Source organism: Podarcis melisellensis (assembly GCF_964234715.1).
Source record: "Podarcis melisellensis genome assembly, chromosome: 7".
In the NCBI taxonomy this organism is placed as follows: Eukaryota; Metazoa; Chordata; class Lepidosauria; order Squamata; family Lacertidae; genus Podarcis; species Podarcis melisellensis.
Window position 1 is genome coordinate 36,532,080 of NC_138539.1, and position 17,607 is coordinate 36,549,686.

At 40.8% G+C, this 17,607-nt stretch overlaps 1 protein-coding gene across 3 annotated transcripts in view; it reads left to right on the forward strand.

Moving 5' to 3' along the window:
- The window catches only part of TOX (thymocyte selection associated high mobility group box), a 188,217-nt gene that overhangs the window by 147,626 nt on the left and 22,984 nt on the right, over positions 1-17,607 (forward strand). For all 3 annotated transcript variants that reach the window (XM_081917547.1, XM_081917548.1, XM_081917549.1), the window contains one exon: positions 4,672-4,902. In XM_081917547.1, the coding sequence (XP_081773673.1) occupies positions 4,672-4,902 (231 nt within the window). The remainder of the gene's footprint in view (positions 1-4,671; positions 4,903-17,607) is intronic.

Genomic DNA, 17,607 nt, shown 5'->3' on the forward strand with positions numbered 1-17,607 from the left:
TTAAACTATGGTGATTACTGCGAGATAGTGTGAACGAAACAGCTCTCTTACTGCCATTAAAGGCCTTGGAACTATTGCAGTTTATTTTAAATATGCTTATAGGCGTTCCTTAACTTCTCAGGGGACATTTAGATATCAACAATGTGCCTTATTTGATAGTCTTAAATCCTCTACTATATATCCTTGTGATCTATTATTTGTGCAACATGGTTAATACACACATTTTTAAAGTGAGAGACTATTGCTTTCTTGTGATAAATAAGTTAAATACATCACTATAATTAAGCAATAAGGCCTGACAGGAGGTGGATTACCATGAGCTAACTACACCTCTAGGGATTTTGAAGCACAAGTCTATGCTTAGCAGAATAAGTATGAGGATTTTTTTTAATTATTTCCCATCTGTCTCTGTTTTGGTGGTTAGCAGAAAAGTCTGTGTAACTGCTAGATGCTTGTAAGCATAAGGTAGAACATCATCCCCATTATTTTCAAGGTTATTAGTTGTGGAATTCTTTTTAATTTCCACGTTATAAAAAGAAAAAAGAAAAGAAAGAAGAGAATTTCCCCGAGGAATATTCACTCTGCAGCGTGGCAGAGAAACAAGTCAAAGCCAATGGATCATTTAAACTCCTTCAGAGATGTTCAATTTGCCAAGTAGCCATTTCCATACTTAACCTTTTGTGAACATTAAAAGTTACTCACAAGGCTAAGCAGTGAGTTATAACTGTAGCCCAAATATGTAAGATTTTATTTAGATGCTTTTGAAAAAGTTGAATTTCCCCTTAGTGCTATATTTCTGGCATGATAAAGACTCTCCTCCCTGAAAGAGAGGGGAGTGGTTGTGGACGGGAGCCCGAGCACCGCTCCTAGCAGGGGGCGTTGCCCCCTGCCTCCAGCTCACCTGGCTGGCACTCACGCCCCCCCCGGTGGCCATCCAACCAGGTGCCATGGGGGGGCGTGTCCAGCAGCCTTTATGCTGCAGTGCCAGCCTGCTTCTTGAAAAGAACTGTTTGGCTTGAAAAGAACTGTTTGGCGCGGTGCGCAAAGCTGTATGGCCATTGAAAGAACCAGGAAACTCGTAAATCGGGCGGTAGCCCGTTGGGTGCGCTTTATGTATGGCCGAGTCATTTATCATGACCGTATCCGGATCGGCGACCAAGCTTTATACCGGAATGACGGCCTCCACTTATCGGATCTGGGGAACGACATTTGGTTAGCTAGCGTCAGCAGAAGCATCTGGGATTGGTTGCAGCGTTGAAGGTATTGGCGGCGAGCCTTTAGCTCGGGTGGCGGTTAGGCATTGGAATAATGTGTTGTGGTGTGTTGAAGTGCTAGGTGTGGCCATCGCCTATGCCTTCAATTTCTAGGGGTATTCCGTTAATGGAATCTGGCGGTCGTGTATTCCGTCCGAAGCCTGCTTGGTGGGAGGCCATGGCACGACCCTCGGTGACATCAGGGGTGAGCCTATAGTTGGATTAGCATCAACTGGTGATGAACCCCTGGTGAATAAACCCACTTGTTTCGCGATCCAATGCCTAAGCCAATACCTTTTCATTGCTGTAATCAATAAAGTTGTGGCCTTTTCTAGCCCATTAACCTTATATCACGTGTCCCTGTGTCTTCATTTTACTTCGCGGGGGTCGGGTCCTTGAACCACAAAGACTCTCCTCCCTGAAAGAGAGGGGAGTGGTTGTGGACGGGAGCCCGAGCACCGCTCCTAGCAGGGGGCGTTGCCCCCTGCCTCCAGCTCACCTGGCTGGCACTCACGCCCCCCCCCCGGTGGCCATCCAACCAGGTGCCATGGGGGGGCGTGTCCAGCAGCCTTTATGCTGCAGTGCCAGCCTCCCCCCCGGCCTCATTTCTCTTTGTCGTCCTGGGCGAGTCACCCACCCTCCACTCCCTTTGAGTTAGGGCTTAGGTCATTGGCCTTGCTATGGACCTTAGGTTGGTCGCCCCGGTTGCCCGGGGGGCCTGGTAGGAGTTTTTCCATTTGGCATTAGGCTTTTTGGTTTTTTCGCCTACCTCGTAGCAATCGTCACAACTTTTTGGTGGTATTGGTGGGTAGGTTAGGCATTGGAATAATGTGTTGTGGTGTGTTGAAGTGCTAGGTGTGGCCATCGCCTATGCCTTCAATTTCTAGGGGTATTCCGTTAATGGAATCTGGCGGTCGTGTATTCCGTCCGAAGCCTGCTTGGCGGGAGGCCATGGCACGACCCTCGGTGACATCAGGGGTGAGCCTATAGTTGGATTAGCATCAACTGGTGATGAACCCCTGGTGAATAAACCCACTTGTTTCGTGATCCAATGCCTAAGCCAATACCTTTTCATTGCTGTAATCAATAAAGTTGTGGCCTTTTCTAGCCCATTAACCTTATATCACGTGTCCCTGTGTCTTCATTTTACTTCGCGGGGGTCGGGTCCTCGAACCACAATGCGTTGCCATCTGAACACGACCACTCCAGCAGGGGAAATGCTTCGGAGCTGTACATGGGAAGATGGCAGCCTGACAATTGTGAAAACACGCTAGTGCTTAGGTATTTAGGGAACAATCCCAACTCGCTCCAGTGGGGCAACCACTACATCACTAACGCTGCTTCCCACAGTGCTAGGGGATAAGGTGGGGCAGACAGCCTATGGAATCTTCTACCCCAAGGTGTAGTAATGGCCACCAATTTGGACTGACCAAAAGGATTAGACAAATTCATGGAAGATAAAGCTGTCAGTGACAACTAGGTAAAGTGGCTATGTTCTACCTGCACTCTGGATGGCAGCATGCATCTGAATAGCAGTTGCTGGTGAGCACAAGTGCAGAGAGTGCTGTTGCACTCATGACCTGCTTATGGTGCTTCCTATGGACATCTGTTTGGCCACTGTAAGAACAGGATGTTGGATCAGATGAGCCTTTGGCAACAGGTTTCTTATGTTCTTATGAGTCTAAGAGCTCATGTTTGGGTGCTTGCCCAGGCCAAAACCTTCCAGCAGGTGAAAAGCTACCACATCAGATAGATTGTTAGGCTTGCAGAATTTCCACTACAATGCTGCTATTAGACCAGAAATAGCTATTACATAAGTAATCAATTTGCGGCATAAGATGGAAGATTTAAACCACAAAATTTAAGTTGAATGAGCCTTGCTCTTTTTCCTGAGGTTTCTCCAACTTTTTGGTAATGGTAGGCAAACAGATTTAGTTTAATAATCCATATTGGGCATGCAGCTTGATTACTTCCATTTTATTCCCCCTCTGATGCAAGCAGGCAAACAAACCGGGGGGGGGGGGCGCTTAGTACAAACTCAGGATCATGACTTGTTTCTATCTAGTCATGATCGCCTGCCAAACTTAACTCATATTTGTTGACAGTTTATGGTTACTGGTTTTTTAGACAGCAACAAACCACAATCCCAGGTTCACATATGGTGCCTCCCCCAGTGTGAAGCAAACTGGAAGCAACAAAACTGTGTGCCCCAGCTTCTTAGCTTACAGTTCACAGGGCCTGTGTAATATTGGCTACAGTGACTACTATTTTAAGACTGCAACCATAGCAGACTTTATGGTCTAAGCCAGTTTTTTGCTTGCTTGCTTGCTTGCTTGCTTGCTTGCTTGCTTGCTTGCTTGCTTGTGTGCTTGTGTGCTTGCTTTTTCTCTCTTCCCCACTCCCCCTCGACCCCACACATTGCTTTCCTTAATATTTTTGGAAAACTCAAAAGCTTCTCACTAAACCTTTGATATTTGAAGATCTGAAGAAGAATTATATGGAAGATTTTCCCTATTTGTCAGCAACACCATCTTTATACTTGCTCTCTGATTCTTTCTTGGCTTCAGTGGGAGTGGCATTTAGAACATAAATAACATTGTGCTTTTAAGTGAATTGTTGGAATTATCTTACCCCAGCACCAGTATCAAAGTTTTAATAAAGCTGTTTTCTGTTCTCTTGTCTGGCAACTGAACCTCTAGGGAAAAGCACAATAGACATTTGACCTTGAAAGGCAAAGTGATAAAAAAATGATACCCCTGGCCATACAGTTATGTTGATCAGCAGCCACATAATAGAGATTCTTTTAAGTATCCAACTTCAGATACTGTTACACAAACAAGATTTCAAAAATAGTTTCATGGTTTTCAATACAGCTAAATTGCAATCATATACAATGCATGTCCAATCCCATCTCTATTAAATCAGGAGGAAGGCACATTGATTCTTATGTGTGGTTTTTTTAAGCATGCATACAATTGCTGCCAGTACTAAAGAAGGAGGGAAGAAATCTCCATCAGAGAGAATGTAACTTTTACTGCACATGGATTGCCCCAGTGGTTGAACTATAAGCCAGTGTATAATGTGTTATGAAACACTTTGCAGTGATGTCATGCCATTAGCAGTAAGACTTGAAAAAGATGAAAAGCTAAGCCAGAACTTAGATGCAGCAATGAAATGAAAGCAAACTGTAAATGTATAATAAAATTATGAAAATAAGATTACATAACCAAAAATACCTAAAATGCATTTTATAGATGAAATCATGTAAGATGCCAACAATTTGGATTATGAAAAGCACTCTAATTAAAATACAATTTCCAGCAGAATCCCAGATGCATATTGGTTGAGAAATGGGGATTTAGTTTGCTCTACGATGGTGATAGTTTGTATTGTAATATAATCTTTGCTTTCTTTGCAGATCAATGGGGGAGAAAAAAGACCTGCCTCCGATATGGGAAAGAAGCCCAAAACTCCCAAAAAGAAGAAGAAGAAGGACCCTAATGAGCCACAGAAACCTGTTTCTGCCTATGCATTATTTTTCCGAGATACTCAAGCTGCCATCAAAGGCCAAAACCCAAATGCTACCTTTGGCGAAGTTTCTAAAATTGTCGCTTCCATGTGGGATGGCTTGGGAGAAGAACAAAAACAGGTACAGCAATACACATATATTAAGTTGATTTAACTTTCCATTAGAAATGCGTCTATTGGCTACTGTGTTTCTTTGATTCCAAAGAGAATCAATGTGCCACATCAGAATATGGAAAACTTGCTAGAGGAAAACTGGATCAGCTGCATTAGCATCCTTGCCTATATCTTGACAGTGTTGTTGTGCTTGCACGAGCTCTGGGCCTAGATTCAGCTGCTGTTATATTAGGAGACTTTTGGCACAGATATGACCAAACAGCTGCAATTTTGGTGCTCATCCCAGGCACATTCCACCTTAGAAGTTGATTCTGATCTGTTGATCTTTTCAGGACTTGCCTCTTCTAGCCTATCCTTCTTTGCTGGTTTGAAAATTCCCGCGGGATCATACCAAAGGAGTGTCTGCACGTTCCTTCCATATGACTGGCCGTGAACTTTGCTCTTTTATAGGAGAGCCTGTATTTCCTTTTAGTCAGTGCCAGTCATACATCAAAGGAAGTCCTTCCCAGTAATTTCTGATATTCTTCTGGCTCCAGCAGAATATGATTGCTGTAGCACAGTGATGTACAAAGTGTTATTCTGTTTTTAACATATCTATATGTTGTGTACCTGGGCCCTTGTCGGCAGAAGAGAAGTAATAGGCGCCCATGATACACATGCAGTCCCATTCCAGACAGCGTTTGGAATGGCTATTGTTTGAGAAAATTGCATTTCCCAAATGACAATGTGTTTCTGTTTAAGTGGTAGGAAAGTGTGATTTCCTCATCACAAAAGAAACCTTTAAGAAAAGATATCTGGATTACTTTGCAATAACTGTGAAATTATTGTATAATAAAAAGATGTCTAGAAGGGCCCAGGCCATGTCTTGGGCTTGAAAGAATTAGCAGCTACCTTTGTAATGCAGCCCTTCTGTGGAAAAGAGAAGTGAAAGTCTGTGATTTCAGATGTGTGTGGGGAGGGTATTATTTTAACACAAATGCAAAAAGGAACTCTCAGCACTTCTTTATATTCCTCCTGATTGTCTCTTCCAACCACTTTGGGACTTTCTTCAAGTGAATGGTGAGGGGAAACTATAAATGAGATCCGTGAAATCAAATGATAAGGAATACAACAATTTCTAGACTCCTAATACCATTTTTTAAAAAAAATAGAAACAGTATCTTCCATATACAGAAGAAAAATGCATTTCTTGACCACATGTCTGCTACTTAGCTATTCCCTCTGCACTTTTGCTGCTGGTTCTGCTTGCTTTTTGACACAGTCTAAAATTTTTGTCGAGTTTTGCTGTGTACTGTGTGGCTTATTTGTTGTTTTAAGCTGAATGGAACCCAATTTGAGGCTGCATGGTGAAGGGCAGGCTATAAATGATTTTAAATGTTTCCATGAGCCCCAGCCAGCATGATCCATTCCAGCCAGGGATGATAGGAACTGTAATCCAGCACCACTCATAGGGCCACAGGTTCCTCACAACTTCATAATGCAACAGGAGAAGGTCCCTGTTACCATTCACAGAAATAATTAATTCCCCTCCACTACCACCACCATACAATGCTGCCCCATCCTCAGACCATGTCTATATCCCACCTTAGTTCCCCTAGGGAGAGGTAACAGAGATCTTGCAATCTGAAAAGACAGAAGGTAGTGGAAGCCCAAGAACTACGAGGAATACACTCCCCTCCACCCCTTAAAAAAACAACCCTTCTCCTGTCCCATTATAGGGAATTCACAACAAGAAGCCAGTCAGCTGAGATGAACAAATTTGTCCCTTGTTTAGAATTTACACAGAAATGGTTGCATACAATTATTTTCTTCTGAGTATTTGCCAGACATGTTACATTAATTGACGGAAACATCCAGGGGTTTCTCATTTTCCAGCTGTGTTTATTTGACTAGCATATGGGAGCATGCAAATTATTAAAGGAAAGCTGTGTTAATCACTTGGCTTTGGCAGTTTCTCTTTGTGAATTGCAGAGAAACCAATGTGTATTCCATTAAAGAACACATAGTACAGCCATCTGAAAGTTGCTACCTATTGTCATGTAAGTCTTAAACCTTCAAGCCTAATTCAAGTCAGTGACCACTTTGGCATTATCTTCAACCAAACAAGATTTTGCCCTAGGAATCTGTCGAGAAAGGTTATTCTTCTTAGCCATCATTATTATTTATATGTGGCTTATAAGGACAACTAAATTGGCTAGTGGGCCAAACACTGGGGCAATGTATAGCTTGTCCAGGTGCATTAAGGAAGGATTTTTCCCCCTCTTCAATACTCTAATGTATACAGCAATGTCTATTGCTTGAAGTAACATGCTGGGTTGAATGGACTATTTGTCCATTTCAATACAGGAATTTTTCTATAATATGTGAATATATTATATTTCAGTATCATGTGAGTGGCTGATTGCTTCAGGCTTCTAAAGTACATGCTGTGTTCAGACTAAAGCTCAGGAGCAAAATAAACTGTGGCCTCCTTAATCTCCCACCCTCTTCTCCCAAGGCCAGCATTAAAATGATAGAATCATGGAACTTCAAGAAGCCTCAAAAACTTTTCCAGAAATATATTTTCCTTCGGAAAAGACAGTCTGTCAAGACCAAGATGTGAGTGGCCTTTGTATATCCTTGTTGGATGTAGGATCTGGGAAGAATCTTATATCATTTAAGCATAGAATATACAAAGTTGATCAGCAGTATTTTTGTTAACGGGCCAGTCTAGGATTGAACAAAGGGGCACTGCAGGTCCTTTGGATGGGCTTTCATATGGCAATAATTACTTTTCACCACAACCCATGTTTTGGTCCTATCCAGGCTAGACTACTGCAAAGTGCTCTACTTGGAGGCTGCCTTTGAAGGTGGTTCAGAAACTTCAGCTGGTTCAGAATGTAGCTGCCTGACTATTATTAGACAGCTTTATTATATCAGTTATAATTAGTTATAATTATAATTAATTACCAGTGGGTTTCTGAACCAATTCCATGGGTTTTGACCTTTAAGGACCTAAGCTGTTTCCCTGCAAGCTGTTTATTTGACTGCCTGCACTCATATTTCCTTGTCCACGTCTTATGATCTGTTTTGTAGACTTTCCTGCTGTGCCCATCCCCATGGTCAGTAAAGTGGGTGGCCACAAGAGAAAGGTCCATTTCTGTGGTGGCACCATGACTATGGTATTCCTTCTTATTGGACCTGCACCAAATCTCTAGGCTGCTGGCTTTTCTGAAGGCCCTGAAAAGGAATATTTTCCACCTGCCCTTCCAGGCATGATGTTTGTTAGCTAAGTGACAATCTGACAATTATGTTCTCCCCTGTTCTGTATTTTTTAAACTCAAGTGTTGATTTGCAGTGTTTTAAATTTTCTATGGCTTTTAATCTTTTGTTTTATCTATACACTGGTTTGGACAGGCAAGCTGCCTAAAGAAACTTTAAATGAATAAAATAAAATAAAACCTTCCCGCATTATTTGTGAAAGAAATATTGCTTGCAACTCTTATGGTGTTAGCATCTTCCATGTACATCTCTGAGCAAGACAAGACTGGCTTAGGTGATCTTGCCACCACTTTATCCCTATATTTCTTTTCAGCTGTGCCTTCAAATATTTACGACATGGGTACTAAGCTCTGCCACTGAATCTTTTAGCCACTTGTGGTTTGGTTTTAGGAATGTTGCCCTCTGTTCCCCCTCCACATCACTTGGCGTGCCCCTTTGGTTTCTTTGAAAGTAAACTTACACTGGCCATTTTTCACTGCTCATGCAAAACATGCACGTGGCAATTAAGAGTTAAAAGTATTGTGATAAATGGAGCTTTCCTTGGCTTTCAGACAGAAATCTGAGTTAAAAGGCAGTGTAGGTAATTTTTCTTCCCCATTCTGGAAGTCTAAGAAAAAAACCAACAACTTAAATCCAAACCAGATGTAAATGTAAAATGAAACTTAAATTCCTAATTGGAGACCCAGTGAAGCTATAATAGAATGAACAAATTACAAACAAAATGTTCTTGTTTACATTAATATAACTGACTTCATGGCTTCAGCCAAAAGAGCTCAGTAAAACATGCCATTATGCTAAAAATGGAACGGCATGGCCACTCCAAAGTGTGCTGCGCAAAGTTCACCTCTTATTTGTAATGCCACTGTTGTCAGTTGAGTCAAAGCAGGAATGGCCTGGTCCCAATATATGTGCATTTGCACGTGTATGTTTATTTAAACCTTGTACTTGGACCTTGTAGGAGGAAGACCAGTCTATGTTCCTAGGGACCCACTGCTTAATGATCAGATAAGACATGCCAGGGAACTGTTGGAGTGCTGTAACATATGCTTTCTTACAGGCTGCATAATTTGTTCTCAGTAATATTAGCTGCAACAGTTCAGCTCAATAGCAACACCTCATTATTTTATCCCTCAGTATTTATTCCTATGTTTGACGCCTCATGAAATTACTGTTAATGTGTTTATATAAGGGCAGATCTGACACAAGTGGGAAGGATTTAATTTCCCACTCAGTCTTTCCTGCTGATATGTCCTCTTTCCCCCTGGTAGAAGTGGCAAGTGTAAATAGTTAATTTGCTTCAATTATGAGCCTGTCCTGCTAAATTAGAAGCAGCAGGGATATGAAGAGCTAGAATTATACTTCTGAGGCAGCTGACAAATCCTCTGAGCCCACAAAATCAAATCATTTACTCCTCGCTGGTGTTCAAACACCCACTAGACAAATGCTGCAGCTTATTCTGTATCATTGGATGAAACTCAGATTTTATCCTGCCAATACTTAAGGAAATCAAAAGCATTTTGATGATACTGTCAACGCTGGTGTTGCTGTCTGCTTCTTCTTTACCAAACTGAAAGCTTACAAGGGTTTGAAACATGGCTACTAAACATTTCTCATATTGCGTAAACACATGCAACCTGAAAACATGCTCATATTGATGGATTAAGGAGTACAGGAATGCACCTTTAAGTACAATGGGGGGGAACCCCATTCATTTTTCTATATATTATTCTATATTTTTCTATATATTTTTCTATATATTATTCTATATTATTCTATATATATATTCTATATATTATTTTTCTATATATTATTCTATATTTTGTAACAATGACAACCTGTTGAGTCAATGACTTGAAATTTGTCATATGGTTTTCCTGATGAAGTCTATGAATGTGCCAAATTTTAAAAGTGGCCGGAGGTACAGCAAGTGCTGAAAATAGATGCTTTGACCTTCTGGTGGAGGCTATATGTAATGCTTACTCCTTTCGTTATGGGATATGACAGTGTGGTGCGTTGGTTAGATGTGGGGTCACCAATCTTTGGGCACAAACAACCTGTTCCCTGCCTCACAACACCTGTCTCTGCAGCCCCGCTCCCACACATGCAGGTAAATAGCACATATAGCAGAATTTTTAAACACTATTTTAAAATAGTTTTTAATATTTTAATATATAATTAATCCGTTGTATTTTATAGTATTCTTTAAAATTTTAATATATTTAATCAATTTCATTTTTAAATACCATGCAAAGTAAGTTGTAAGTTGAGGCTAGGTTGTAAGCAAAACCATTTAAGAATACCAATGTCATAATACTAAAAGCCTAAGAACCAGCACCAAAATAAACTACAGTAAAGCATAGTGTTAGTAAAAACCAGCCAGACACGTGACACAGCAGTCATAGTTTTAACTATGAATATTCATTTCCAGGACATTTATTCATTTTTTAATTCATCATCAACACATTTAATTATTATTTTTATTGCTCATAGAATGAAAGCATTGTATCTTCTCACACACTCACACAGGAAATAAGAATGAGTTGTGTCCAAACATTGTGTGAATTGAAATCTGTTTGTGTGATATGTTTTCTCCCTCCCTCCCAGGCCAGCATACCCCAGCCCTGAAAAGTCTTGCATCCCTCTTGTCCATACATCAGGAAGGGCCTGGCATGAGAGGTTGCAGTGGGAAGAGGCAATCACAGAAAAGTGGGCAAGAGGAAGCTGTATCATTTGTTTATATTTTGTTTCAATAAGACCTCTTTCTGATAAAATAGTTTAATAAACCACTTTTTAAAAATGGCATTCATTTAGATACAAAAACAGCCATACTGCTTTACTTTAGACATTTGGTTTCTTCATTGATTTCTACTCCTTTGGATGCAACTGTGCTTAATGAACTGCAACCCAAGTAGCTTGATAAAATATGTCAACTGATGGTGAGATACTAGCATATTTACCTAAATAGGAACACTGAAGTCTATGCAAACTAAGTTTGTTCCCACTGGGTCCTGTGTGATGTTCCCAATAATTTCTGTGGGAGTCAGATTTCAACATCTACAAGAGGATTCATAGACTGAAAATTATCAGCAATTTTGCACAATTACATTTGAGATTTGTTTTCATATTTCTTTCAAATGTTTATCAAAATACAGTTAACTCTTTCCACTTGTAATAAGTTTCCATGAAAGATGACACATTTAAGTTTAGGGAAGTTTTTAATGTTTAATGCTGTATTGTGTTTTTAATATTCATTTGGGAGCCACCCAGAGTGTCTGGGGAAACCCAGCCAGATGGGTAGGGTATAAATAATAAATTATTATTATAAGCATGTTATGTTTAGGCTGTCTGAAACTTCCTACACCCCAACACCATTGATGCAAAATCCTGGTGCTATCAACAAACCATTTGCTGATTCTTGCTATGAAGTAATGTGTTTATCAAAATGAGCATTTATCTCCCTTTTAAAATTATGTATTGACTTCTTAATATGTTCCTTCAATACACAGCAAGTATAATATTTAGCCTCAATACCTTCTAGTTTATTGATCATAGTATATACAATATAGAGTGTATTAATTATCTACATAAGTCTCAAGATTGAGCAAGATTGCCAGCCTGGATCTAAACATTGCCTTGATGGGACACTGCCTGGAAACTCTAGCCTATGGAAACTCTTCAGTTCCATAAACTGAGTGGAGCCCAGTTCATTGAATGGGCTTTCTTACCCCAAATGTCTCCCTTTCCTTTGCAGCCCCATGAAAATCCACTCTTAGCACTTGGACAACCCTCAAGAATGCCATGGCATGAGGGGCTGCTATCTGTCTTTGAAAGCTTGCCAAACCCTCTGAATTTGAATGTAATAGCAGAGTAAGAGGTTACAAGAAAGATAGTATGGTCCTGGATGACTTTCCTTAAACACAGTCTCTGTATTTAAGAAGCCCCAAAGTCATGTTGTTGCCTGAGTAAGAGCCAAATTGTCCTATTAAATTTCTGTGTTGAATAGACGTGTGGAGAATTCAGCTCTTTGTGAGACTGTCGTGCAATTTCTCCATCAATCACCATCAGGTTCATTAGTCAACTCACATTTAAGGCACCACCACTGACTCTACTTTTAGTAGCTTCACCGAGTGCAGTAAGCATGGTTAAATTGTATGAACCAATAAGTGAAACGTGATTTGTCTTAACATACTTACCATGAACATCAATTGAATTTTTTTAAAGTTTCTTGCAGCTTAATTTCCCATGAGAGTCCTGGTGAGATCCCATGGAGAAGAGTCCTGCCTTCATATTCCATTTCACCAGGCCCTAATTCTAGGGTTCACCATAATGAGGCTTAAAAATAATAATCCAAAGCTTATTGTGGTTCGGGAGCGGAGGTGTATCAGCAGAGGGTTGCAGCTGGGTGTTAACCCTTCCCTTTTCAGCTATATCCCCTTAAAATGTGTCTCTGCTGCTGCAGTGCGGCTTGAAAAAGCCTTCCATTGGCTCCAGTCGAAAGCTTCCCTACCTGCGCCCCCCCCCCCATATTCTTGAAGATTAAAGATGGGAAGAATTAATTCTTCCTCCGTAGCTGAACTTTCCAGAATAATTAAACACACACACAAAATTAGGCTTGGGGGGTCAGGGAAACAAAAGTAAAGTTTTTTTTTTAAAAAAAAAATCATATTCATGGGAGGGGCAGCAGATAACATGTGAGCATGTGATTATAGTATACAGTCATACCTCGGGTTGAATGTGCTTCAGGTTGAGCATTTTCGGGTTGCGCTCCATGGCAACCCAGAAGTAACGGAGCGCATTACTTACGGGTTTCGCCGCTCATGCATGCAGAGACACTCAAAATGACGTCGCGCGCATGCACGGAAGCGGCAAAATGTGACCCCTACATGCACGGATGCGCCTTCGCATCTTACGCTCCATTCAGGATGCGAACGGGGCTCCGGAACAGATCCCATTCACATCCCAAGGTACCACTGTATATAGTTGCAGTGCATGTGGTTATGGGTTTTATGTAGTGCCCAGTTTATCCCAAAAATAGAATTTGTTGTTGTTGTTGTTTATTCTTCGTGACCCCATGGAGCAGAGCACGCCAGGCACTTCTGTCTTCCACTGCCTCCCGCAGTGATTGTTAGGATTTGAGATCTAAATAGAATATAGATATAGAATATAAATCTCAAATATAGAATATGGATCTCAAATCCTAACAATCAATGACACTAATGGGAAACCTGTGGCCCTTCAGATGTTGCTGGGCTACCACTCCCATCACCCCTGACCATTGACCATGTCGGCTTGAGCTGATGGGAGTTAAGAGTGCAACAAAATTTGGAGGAGCACAGGTTCCACCTCTCTGATTTAAGAGTGTTAGCCCAAAGCTACATAACAAAATTTCTCCACAAAAAACACTCAGAGAAAGGTCAGGAGGGAGAGAGAGAGAGATTTGAGGCATTCCAGAAAACCTCAGTAGTTGTAGTGAAGAACTACAAGATTCAACAGATTTTCCTTCATGTTGAGAAATGATTTTACACCCCCCCAAAAAAAAACTCCCAATCCTTCCCACTTGCAGCATGTGGAATGACTAGGAGCTACATTTTATGTTAGTTAAAATTAGTAGTACAGTAGTAGTAGTAGTAGTAGTGGTAGTAGTAATTAGTCGCTTTACCTTGCCCAAGGCAACCCAAAGTGACTTGCAACTAAATATTAAAAGCAAAACATCTAGCCTAGTACATAAAAAGAAGCAGCACAAATAACTTATGTATTCACTTTCATGCTTCTGAGTAATATGATAAACAAAAACAGGAGGCTGCTTGAACTCCATATGTAGTAAGAGAAGAACAACAAGTATTTAGGTTGCCCTTAACTAGTTGTCTTTCCAGTTCTCTATTTTTTACAACACTAATGGGCCATGGTTGTGCTTTGTTGTTGTTTAGTCGTTTAGTCATGTCCGACTCTTCGTGACCCCATGGACCAGAGCACGCCAGGCACTCCTGTCTATCGTTGTGCTTACCCTCTCTAAACGTGGAAGGAGGCATTCTCACAATGATAAAATGCAGTTTTGAATATTATCTCTCACCTGCAAGTCTTTTAATCTACAATTTATGCCTAAAGGGCTGTAATATTTGGCATCTGCAAAAAATATATGGGTGGAACACACTGTCTTTCGTAAGTATTTTATGTGTTCAATTGCCACCCATCTTGTGTCTGCCTGCAGTCTATGGGGCATGCTGAGGCTGGCGCAAAAGGTGAAGATCTGGCTTTTGCTGCCAACAGACTGCATTCCCATTCAGACTTGCGTTCTAGTCAATATTGGTTGTACATACCAAACCTTTGATGGACCTATACAGCCAACCACTTCCCACCTACAGCTCAGACATAACACTAGAAATTCTTCAATTCACCTTTACCCGGGTGCTTGAAAATGGCCTAGTAAGCCCTAAACGCAGTTGATTCTACTGTTGTATCCATGGATAACATGGTTTAGCCTGCCAAGAGGAACTATGTTCCAGAAGAGAATTGTTTGGGGAGGGTTAAGGTGAATTGGTGGGGACGCGGGTGGCGCTGTGGGTTAAACCACAGAACCTAGGACTTGCCGATCAGAAGGTCAGCGGTTCGAATCCCTGCGACGGGGTGAGCTCCCATTGTTCGGTCCCTGCTCCTGCCAACCTAGTAGTTCAAAAGCACGTCAAAGTGCAAGTAGATAAATAGGTACCGCTCTGGCGGGAAGGTAAACGGCGTTTCTGTGCGCTGCTCTGGTTCGCCAGAAGCGGCTTAGTCATGCTGGCCACATGACCTGGAAGCTGTACGCTGGCTCCCTCGGCCAATAAAGCGAGATGAGCGCCACAACCCCAGAGTCAGTCACAACTGGACCTAATGGTCAGGGGTCCCTTTACCTTTACGTTAAGGTAAATTGGATTAAATCAGAACAGTGTGAATCGTGATTCAAACTACTAGTGATCTAAATCTTCTGGTTCATATATTTCCTCAGCAACTTTAACAGCTAATTGGTTGTTACACTAGTTAAAGCACCCAAGTTTATATTTGAATTGAGCCTTTTCAGAACGTAATCCAAAAATTTTAACTATTCATTTCTAACTTCTAACATTATTTTTGCTGTAGCTGAAATCAATGGGGAAACTTGTAATTCCCATTGAAACTGGTTGGATCTACGGTAGTTCATCTAACTTAGTATGGATCTGTCCATCATAGTTGCTTAAAGACAAGAAAGCACTTGTGAAATCAATTATTTGTTTAAGGACACTGTATAAGGACACTAAGCAAGATCTAGCTAATGCAATGAGGTAGGATAGACCACGAGTCACAAAGTATTTCTCTGCACAGCTCATAATTAATTTTCTTCCAGAAGATGAAGTAATGGCCACCAAACTAAGCTGCTTTCAAACTGGGCTACGTGACATGACAGCTGTATATTACCATCAGCATTAGAGGCAATATGCCTCTGCGTACCAGTTGCAGGGAAACTGCAGTTGCAAACAGTACAGAGCTCATATCCTGCTGTTGGGCTTTCCATAAGTATCTGAGTGGCCATTGTTGGAAATGGGATGGTGGACTGGATCAGCCTTTGGTCTTTTTGTGTCTTTATGTTTTATTAATGCTTGCAGTACATGGATATAGCTAAATGGAGACGGCTTCCCCAGTCTTAATTTCTAATGTAGTTACTGTCAGGCCCCTGATACCCAACAGTTTTTTTTTAACTTCCTACAATTCAAAACCACATGGAAGTACAATCAAAACTGAACTCTGCATAGTAAATAGCCCTTTATTGTGAATGTTGGCACCCGTATCAAAATAAAATGTGTGGTAAAATGTGAGTTTTCACATGATATTTGAATCTTGGGACTTGAGCCTACCATGTGACTACAGGATTATTCCACTTTAGTCATAATATTTTCCTGTCACGGTTGTCCTGTTTAAACTATAAGACTAAGACTAGTTTTATTGCACCACAATCTTAAAAGAAACCCAGAAGGTGCTTAGAAATGCTTAGCACCTAAGACTGTGCATGACTGGATAGGGGAAATGGCACTATGTTTGTATGATAGGGTGCCATAATCATGCTTGCATAAAAAGCTCTATAGAAATACCATTAATTGGACTTACAAAATGAGAAATGCCAGGAATAAATCTCTGTGATCTTTTATTCTTATTGGGCTCTATTTTTTGTTTTGAAAATGAAATAACACAATTATGCAGATGTATTCAAACAGAGAGTGCAATTTGCATTCTTGCCTCTTCTTTCAGGTCAGGCAAATTTAATTTTAGCTGCTGGGGAGGGGAAAAACCTGTCAGCTAACGGGTGTTTCATTTCCTTGAAACAAACAATACGTTTTAGCAATAACCACAAACAATCAACTCAGAAACGCAACTTGTTATAAATCCTTTCTGAAACAAAATGAGCTCAGCTTTGTAATCTGAAGAAATTGCAAAAGAATGCACACATGCCGTTGCACAGCTAGAACCAATCTATTATATTTATTCCTCTCTCGATATTTACAGCTTTAGTATCCTAGGATGCCTGTTTCTCCATTATGATCTTATGTTTCCCTGGGATGCAAAATCTTTAATCCTTTTAAGCAACCTCTGGGTTTTCCCAGCAGAGATCAGAGGGACCTGCATGCTCTTGAAAACACAGCTTTGATGGAATAAAATAAAGCACATTTCATAGGAATAATGTGGCACCACTTCACAAATAATTTTGCAGTTTAGAAATCTACTTAGGAGTATGTATGTGTTCTTCTTCTTTGGTGATCACTTGTAGCCAAGTAAGATTGTCTTCCGTGAACACGGTCTTAACAGTGAGTCTGTAAGTGACTGCAGAGGCCAATTCTGGATCCACATATCCTTCCACAGTAGAGACATAGGCTTCCAGATGGGAGTTGATCATGGTGAGTGTTTGCCAAACGTGCCTTTGTCTTAGCACGTTTCTCCTTTTCATCCTGAGTTTGAGCATTTTCAAAATCCATGACACCTTTTGTAAAGGCTGTTCTCCAATTGGAGTGCTCACAGGCCAGTGTTTCCCAATTATCAGTGCTTATACTACATTTTTTAAGATTTGCATTGAGAGAGTCTTTGTTGACCACCAGCATTACAGTTTCCATTTTTAAGTTTGGAATAGAGTAGTTGCTTTGGAAGATGATAATCAGCCATCTGAACAACATGACCAATCCAATGAAGTTGTTGTTGAAGAATCATTGCTTCAACACTGGTGATCTTTGCATCTTCCAGTACACTGGCATTAGTTTGCCTGTCTTCCCAAGTGATATGTTAAATGATGAAATCTTTCAAGGAGTTGGAGATGGCATTTATAAGTGGTCCATGTTTCACAAGCATATAATAAGGTTGGTAGTACAGTAGCTTTGTAAACAAACATTTTGGTTTCCCTGTGAATGTCCCAGTCCTCAAACACTCTGTACTTCAATTGAGAGAAAGCTGCACT